Raw genomic sequence first — 8,620 nt, 5'->3', positions numbered from 1 at the left:
ACGCCGGGGCAGGCGGCCCCAGTGAGGCCGGGCGGGCTGCTGAGCATCTGCTGCCCCCCACGGTCTAGGCACCTACGTGTCAGCCGAATGCGACCCCAGCCGGGACACGCTGTGCACGCCCTGCCCGGAGAAGTCCTACAACGAGCACTGGCACCGCCTGTCCACCTGCCAGCTCTGCCGCCCCTGCGACCCAGGTGAGTGGGCGGACAGGGCTGGTCCCCTGGAGCACAGCCCTCCCTGAGCTGTCCCCTCCCACCAGTGATGGGCTTCACCGAGACTGAGCCTTGCACCAGCAAACAGAAGACCCAGTGCCAGTGCCGGCCCGGGTGGTTCTGCGCCCTCCGCGACTCCGAGTGCAAGCACTGCGAGCCGCTCTCAGACTGCCCGCCTGGTACCGAGGCTGAAGCCAAGCTCAAAGGTCAGAGGTCACCGAGGGCAGAGGGTGTAAACGGGACAGGGAGCATGGTACTGTGTCCATGGCGACGCCCACTCCCAGTAGTTCTCTTTGTCCTAAAAAGCCCACAGAAGGGGTCTGCAGAGATATGGAGCTGGAACAGGTGCTGGGGGCACCTGAGGGGTTCTCACTGCTTGGGAGGCTCAGGAACGCGGAGTTGGGGGATGGTGCCACAGAACGTGGCAGAGGGGGCAGAGGATGCTCCCGGCGAGGCAGAAGGCTCCCCGTGTGCCGTGCACCCTGGCTAGCCCGCTTTTCCCTGTCAGGTGACGATGGGCAGGATAACAAGTGTGTCCGCTGCAAGGAGGGGCACTTTCAGAACACCTCATCCGCCAGCGCCCGCTGCCAGCCCCACACCAGGTGAGTGTGCCCGCGCCAGGCTCCATCCACCCTCTGTGACGCCCCCCAGCCGTAACACCTTCCTCCTGTTGTTGCCTCACTTGAGTCAGGGCACTGGGGGACAGGGTCATGCGCTTCTCTGTCCTCCGAAGGTGCGAAGACCTAGGCCTGGTAGAGGTGACTCCAGGCACCACCCAGTCCGACACAAGCTGCAGAACTCCATCAGAGCCAGTCCCCGCCGAGATGCCAGGTGAGGGGCTGGGACTGAGGGCACATGGGCGGGTCTAGGAACATGCCTCAAACCCGCGTCCCTCTAAAAATCCTTCTCTCTAAGAATTGGAACAAGGAGAAAGTTCATTCAAGAGAAACTGCAGTTTACTTAGACAGCCTAGGCTCGTTTGCTTATATAGCCACTTTGAGTTTGTTTATTTACTCCATGGGTGAGAGACAGAGAGAGAGAGCTCGTGCAGCAGGGTTTTGACACCAGAACCCGCCTCCAGCCTCCAGCCCCTCAGATCGTGGGCAGGCACGTGCCTGGCGTACTCAGGGAGGTCTCCAGACTCGAACCGAAACCTTCCCACGTGGACCTGCCTTGCAGAGCAGTGTTTTAGTAATGCACCACCATCCGACCCCCTACATGCTTTTTAAGTTATGTACACTGTTATGCTGGGGAGCACTCCCATACCAACAGGCAGTTGTAACCAATACCGTCATGATTCTGGTCATGCTGCCATAGTGTCACCTAGGCTGAATATTTCTCGATTCGTTTGCACGCTTTCATTGCTGGAGAGACGGGCCCCCATTTGACTCTTGGTTTGACAGGTGCCTGCCTGGCTTCCTACTCTGGCACATGGCTGCAGGATGTCTCTACTGACTGATTGTTACCACTTGATAGACGCTTCATTCGCCTTGCACATCACCAAACATTTTTAAGGAGAGCTTCTGTTTATTGAGAGTTAGTGTATCAGGTATCAGGCCCTCTAAACACTTTCTGTTCGCCAGCTCACTAAATCCTTTTCTTTTTTATTGGAGAGGTTTTTGCTATAGGGCGTGTGCGCTTGCCAGAAAGACAGAGAGACAGAAAGCGAGAAATCAACCCCCAAGGGGAATGGCTGTGTTGCAGTCCCTTCTCCATTCTCCTCTTGGGATCTTGGGCACACATGCACATGTGCCTGGTGTGAGTTTAAGCCATCGGGTCCAGGACTCCAACCGCAGTTGACTACATGGGAGTCCAGCAACATAGCCATTACGCCAACTGTTGGTACCGTAACCTGATTTTTTTATTCAACAATATATCAAAATTATTTTTCCAAGTCCTCTAACTAATTTTTTTCTTCTTTAAATTTTTTATAGTTATTTAATTTTATTTATTCATTCATTTATTTTAATTTGACCAGAGAGAGAGAGGGGAAAGTGAGAAAGCAAGCCACCAGGTCCAGGACTCAAACTGTGGTCAGTCATGTGGGAGTGTCCAGCGCCTTAACCACCATGCCACCTGCTGGTCCCTAATTTCTTCCTTCTTAATCAAGATATGTACCCAGCATGGATTGTCTTCTTCTTCTCTGTTTTATTTTTAAGTCTTACTTGTTTTTCTTCCATAAGAGAGAGAGAGGGGCACCCGTGAAAAAAGTATCCATGCTGCGACGCACCCCCGCCCCAGCAGCCCAGACCACAGGCACACATACCCAGCGTGCAGGGAGGCCTTAGGACATGAACCCAGACCTTCTGGTGTGGATGCAGCATCACAGCGCTGTGTTACCACCACCTGGCCCCTCTTGCTACCTTTTATTTTTTAATTTTCTTTTTCTGTGATAGTGTGTGTATGCATGTGCACACGTGAGAGGCATCCTCAGCAGGGTCTCATCACCTCACAGTCCCTGCAGTCCCCTTCCCATCCCTCCCATGCTCAGGATCCCGGGCGCTGGCCTGGCATGTTTCCAGGTCAGCGAGGGGATCTGAACCCATGGTAGAGTCCCGCCTCCCAGGTAACCTTAGGTAGAATTGAGAAACGAGTCCCCCTCCTGCTCTGCCCTGCAAACATCCCACAGGTGTAGGGGGCAGTCCCGCTGCTCTGCAGTCCCCCTCTAGAGGCGCCCAAGTCCACAGAAACGTGGCTCCACTCCGTGGCCTGAGTCTGTTTACAACCCCAAGCCCCACCCTTCCCTACTCCTCCCACTTCCACTTGGAGCCCTTGCAAACCAACTGTCCAAGCTCCCATCCCTCCCTGCTGGACTGTTCCAGTCCTGGTCTCGCCACCTGCGTCCCATCCCCATCCATGGTAGAGTCTCTCCTGGCTGTCAGGGGGTCCTCCCCAAATCCGGCTATGTTCTCCCTTCCGTAACCCAAGGGCCATTTCTCTAACTGCCTTTAGGGGCCACAGCGTGGCTAGAAGCAAAAAAGTGGCTCCCCCTTTTCTCTGCTGGGTTGCCAGAGAACCAGCAGCTCCTGGCCCCCTGCCCCGGTTGGGTCATCACCCCCTCCTGTCTGCTGTCCTGGCAGGGACCATGCTGCTGGCCATCCTGCTGCCACTGACCTTCTTTCTGCTCCTTACCATCGTCCTCGCCTGCTCATGGAAGAGCCACCCCTCCCTCTGCAGAAAGCTGAGTAAGAAGGGGCCGGGTGCAGACAGGCCAGGCCCTCAGACCCCAGGTGGATGGGCTGGCGGTGGGTGGGGACCGGGATCTCAACCTCCTCGGTGCAAACCCTCCTGCCCCGCACCACCCTCAGACGTCCTTATCCTCAGCCTCATTCAGAGACTGGAGACAGGGTCACAGAGCCTGTTCCTCCTGGGACCCCAGGGTGGGGCAGCAACCTGTCACAGTGGGGTGTGGAGGGTGAGAGGCTGGGGTCTGAGCTTTGCCAGAGACCCCACACCCCTTTTACCTTTCATTGCAGGATCCCTGCTCAAGAGGCATCCAGAGGTAATGGGAAAGGCTGAGAAGACAGCCAGGAGGGGCCAAGGAGACAGGGAGGGGGAGAGACAGGAGGGGACAGCCAGGAACAGCAGAGGGGACAGGGAGAGGGCAGACAGGAGGGGACAGCCAGGAGTGGCAGAGGGGACAGGGAGGAGGCAGACTGGGAAAGAGCACATGCCCTTGGCATCCATTCGTTCATTCAGTGAGTGAGTGACGGAGCCTCCATGTGCCAGGCAGGGTGCCAAGCACTGGCGTACAGCAGCGAGCAAAGCTCTGCAGGCCTTCCGGCAGTGCCCTGGCCGGTGGAGCAGGGACAGAGCTCAGCAAATACAGCAGGGCGTGGGAGCTGCAGGACGAAGGGTGGGAGACAGTGAGTGGCAGTGACAAAAAAGTGGGTGCATTGTTTCAGACAAGTGGACGGGGAAGACCTCTTGAAGAAACTGGTATTTGAGCAGCAAGCTGACGGGGCGAGGGAGCCAGCCACAGGGCTGTCAGGAGGAAGCTCTGGGCGAAGAGGGACTGGCATGTGCAAAGGCCCTGAGGCAGGTGCTGATGCGGGCAGGGAGGGGCTGTAGGAGCTATGGAAAGAGGGCGTCTGAGGCTCCTTGTCATTGGCCAGGTCTCCGACTCTCTCCTGCAGGGAGAGGATTCAAATGTCACTGCTCCCAGGACCAACCAGCCTTTTCCTGACCTGGTAAAGCCACTCCTGCCCAGCTCTGGGGACTTGTCCCCAGTCTCTGCCCGGTTCCTGGCACCACCAGCTTTGGAAAAGGAGGAACTGCAACAGCAGAGGAGGGGCCCGGAGGCTGAGCCCAAGGACCAGGGCCAGGTGGCCCACGGTGAGCCTGCGGGCAGGGTGGGGAAGGGGAGGAAAGGGACAGCTGTAGGGGACAGCGTGGGCCAGAGACTACAACAGGCAGAACAGACCCCCTGATAGCCAGCCAGCGCCACCGCTAGAGAGGAGGGATGAGACTTGAAACCCAGAAAGACACGAACACAGGGCTTGAGGAGCCAGCGGCAAAGGCGAGGCGGGGGACTGGCTGAAGCAGTCTGGGGGAGTCTGGGCAGCCAGGGGCCCACTGAGCCCTTTGTCCTCAACAGGCCTGCCTCAGCCCCTTTCACTTTCCCCCTCCCCACAGGTACCAATGGCATCCATGTCACTGGCGGGTCTATGACTGTCACCGGCAACATCTACATCTACAACGGGCCAGTTCTGGGGGGAGCGCAGAGCCCTGGAGACCCCTCTCCTCCCCCAGACCCTCCATACCCCATCCCTGAAGAGGGTGACCCTGTCCCTTTGGGGCTGTCTACACCTCTTCAAGAAGATGGCAAAGCTTGGCACCTGGCCGAGACAGAGGCACTGGGGCACCAGGCCCTCTAACAGGGACCCAAGGAGCTGGCTCGTCCCCTATGCCTGACAGGACCTGGGAGCAGTAAGAGGGGAGGCACGAGAGCGCCTTGCCCCCAGGGCTGCCCTACTCACACAGGACTCAGGGCCTGCGTAGGGCCTGAGAGCAGGGCGGGCACTGGCTGGGTCGGTGCCCTCCATGGGACTCTCCACGGCCTGAGCAAGCCCGAGAACTCGCTGCAGACCCACTGCCCGCTGGGCTGCACCGGCTCAGCTAGGCGCTGACGGGCTATACGATGCCACCTGCTGCCCCGTGGCCCTCTGCACCCTGAGCATGGCCCGGAGCCACCCATGCAGTCACTCACGAGGACATCACCGGGACCACCCAAGGAACGTGGCGCTCATACCCAAGCTCCAGAGACGTTTTGAGGGTCCACGTTTCATGTGGACCGAGGCAGACCCTATGTGAAGACGAACTAATAAGGAGGACCATCCCTCTTCTCGCCTAGAGGAAAGGGAGTCGATAAAAACTGGGAGTTTGGGTGGGTTGTTAGATAAGTTGGAAAGGGAAAGAAATGGCAAGTGTATTTATAAATTGTAACCACATGCAAATAAAGAGAAGATTGAGACCCAGATAATTCACTTTCCTGGAATGTATATAGAAACACCGTCCCACTGGGTCAACATCGAAGACAAAGGTCAAGACATTGAAATAGGGAGCTGGCCCCATAGCCTGCTGGTTAAGGGAGCTGGATTCCACATGGCCGACTGTGGGTCCAATCCTGACCCTGGCGGCTTGAAAATCCCACTGGGCCTGTGTGCTTATGTGCCCAGCATCCCACCAGGATGGAGAAATGGGAAAGATGAGCTTATGCCGTGACCACACCCCATCGAGGGGGCAGGCTTTCTGCCTTTCCGTTTCTTACTCTCCCTAGCGAGCACATGTACCCTCTGCCAACTGGAAAAAAAAAGCATTAAAATATGAGGCTTGAGAGACCAGCAGATGGCATACTGGTTATGTTGCTGGACTCCCACATAGGTGATCGCAGTTCAAGTCCCAAACCCGGCAGCTTAAAATTTAAGCCAGGTGCATGTACATGCATGCCCCAAATCCTGAGAGAATGGAGGAGGGATTCCAGCATGGCCATCCCCCTGGGGGTGATTTCTCGCTTCCTGTCTGTCTCTGTCTCTCTGGCAAGTTCATGCACCCTATAGCAAAAATGTCTCTCAAAAAACAAATAAGTGCAGTACGGGGCTTGGTAGCTGCGCACTAGCTGAGTGCGGTGCTCTGCAAGGCCGACCGCACGTGAAGGGCCCAGGTTTGCATCTGGAGACCTCCCTGAGTGCAGTAGGCACGCGAGTGATCACAGTCTGGGAGCGGCTGGGACCCGAGTGGACCGTGGTGGTGGGACCCTGTTACAGGTCTGTGTCTGCCTCTGTTTCTTTTGCTCATGAAGCAAACAGATAAATGCACTTGCAAACTAAAAAAGACATTAAAATAGATGAGAAAGATTATACGAGGGGCTGGCACCGGTAGTTCAGGTAAATAATGTAGCCAGCCATACCTAACCACACACTCGGCAGTCCTCTAAATGCAGACAGTATTAACTTATTTGTCACAACAGCCCCACGAGGCAGATACTGTTCTTGTTTCGTTTTAGTACTTTTTTCGAAAGTGTTTTTGTTTGTTTTGTTTTGTTTTTCCATAGGCCGTGTGTGCTGGCCGGAGAGAGACAGAGAGAGGAAAATGAGAAACTACCCCCAGGAGGAATGGCAGTGCCCCAGCCCCTTTACCATTCTCCTCTCAGGATTTTGAGCATGCACGCACACGCGCCTGACGTGACTCTCAAGCCAACAGGTCTGGGATTCGAACCACGGTCAGGCAAGTGGGAGTCCAGACCACTACACCACCTGCTGGCCCGATACCATTCTTCACGAATAAACTGAGGCAGGGAGGTGGACTTGCCCAATGGAGCTGCGCATTGCAAAGCGGGGATTTACACCCGTGGTCTAGAGGCCTCTTGGGTTAAACAAACCTTCATAGACCAGGCCCTTCCAGAGTTTCCACGAGCCAGGTTGAATAGGCTGGCTCTCTCGATCATCCGCCCTCTTGCCTGTTGCATAGGTGTGGCGCCTCAGGCAGCTCGCAAACGTGCAGCCCTCATGCAGAGTGAGACGTGTTCTCCAGGTCTGCTGAAGGGGAGAAGGTCCGCTGGGTACAAAAACTGCAAGATACCCAGTTCTGGTGACCGCCGCTCGGCTGGCCTCCTTTCAGCTCAGGGGGGGCACTCATGGCTTTTGCCTTTTGTTTTTCCTTCCTTGTCTCTTTTATTTAATTCTTTTCAAAAGAAACTTTAAATCTTCTCAAGTTCTCTTTTCAGCAAACGTCTGGCCCTTCCCACATTATCTACCATGCGACCTGGTAATGACGATCTTAGCTTGAAGGATGGTCAGCAAGCAGCTGCCAGCTGACTGCTCCTACCATAAAAGGCCACGGTTGTGGGTCTGATGGCCAGAGCTCTGTTCTGGGGCTCATCAAGTGACCTAGCTGCAAAACACATACCTCTCGCGTCGTCTCGTCCAACAGAGTGTGCGAGTTATGACCGGGAAAGTGTTAGATCCAACTCCCATCTTCAAGAAGTAAATACCGGTGAGTTAAATCTTTTTGCTATTGTTAACTGCTGGCCAGAGAGACAGAGAGAGAGACAGACCGCTCCTCCCTTGGCAAGAGGTCATGCTGCAATCCCTTCTCCATTTCCTCATGCCATCGGGACTTGGGGCACACATTCACATGTGCTCAGCGTGTTTTTCAAGCCACCAGGCTCAGGACTGAAGCTGCAGTAGGCCATGTGGGATGCGGCTCCCTTAACCACTAGACCATGGGCCAGACCAGCGGTGCTGAGATGCATCTTTAGATAGCATTAGGCTGTCTTGCTTCTGCGGTATGCTAGCAGCAGGCAGCTTGAGCCCCTCGTAATTGTGCCAGTGTGTTTATATAAAAAACAAATTTTAGGGGCCTGCAAGTGGCATGGTGATTAAGGCACTGGACTCCCACATGGCCAGCCGTGATTCAAGTTTGGGACCTAGAGGCTTCAAAATCATGCCAGGCTCATGTGTGTGCATGCCCTGAATTCCAAGGGTCTGGAGGAGAAGGGACTGTGTCAGGTCTTCCCCCCTGAGGGATGATCTCTCATTTTCCCTCGCTCTATCTCTGTCTCTCTTTCTTCAGTGAGTTCACATGCCCTATGACCAAAAAAAAAAAATCTTAAAAAACAAACTACAAATTTTATACATTTTTGATAGAATGGATGGAGGAAAAACATTTTTTAGGGACCAGCAGTTGGTGTAATGGCTATGTCGCTGGACTCCCATGTAGTCGACCATGGTTTGCGTCCCGGACCCAATGGCTTAAACTTACACCAGGCACATGTGCATGCTTGCCCAAGATCCTGAGAGGAGAATGGAGGAGAAGGGATTGCAGCATGGCCATCCCCCCGGGAGGTGATTTCTTGCTTTCTGTCTCTCTGTCTTTCTGTCTTTCTGGCAAGTGCACATGCCCTGTAG

The 8,620-nt window shown here is 55.2% G+C and overlaps 1 protein-coding gene across 1 annotated transcript in view; it reads left to right on the top strand.

Moving 5' to 3' along the window:
• The window catches only part of LTBR (lymphotoxin beta receptor), a 7,903-nt gene extending 2,209 nt beyond the window's left edge, over positions 1–5,694 (top strand). Inside the window, exons 6-10 of the mRNA XM_006170830.3 lie at positions 946–1,043; positions 3,293–3,397; positions 3,689–3,714; positions 4,349–4,547; positions 4,848–5,694. Coding sequence (XP_006170892.1) covers positions 946–1,043; positions 3,293–3,397; positions 3,689–3,714; positions 4,349–4,547; positions 4,848–5,089 — 670 coding nt within the window. The 3' untranslated portion in view covers positions 5,090–5,694. The remainder of the gene's footprint in view (positions 1–945; positions 1,044–3,292; positions 3,398–3,688; positions 3,715–4,348; positions 4,548–4,847) is intronic.
• The last annotated feature ends 2,926 nt before the right edge of the window (positions 5,695–8,620 follow it).

This window comes from Tupaia chinensis, unplaced genomic scaffold, assembly GCF_000334495.1.
Source record: "Tupaia chinensis unplaced genomic scaffold, TupChi_1.0 Scaffold149011_1, whole genome shotgun sequence".
NCBI classification, from domain to species: domain Eukaryota; kingdom Metazoa; phylum Chordata; class Mammalia; order Scandentia; family Tupaiidae; genus Tupaia; species Tupaia belangeri.
This window is presented reverse-complemented; position numbering and strand designations above follow the sequence as displayed.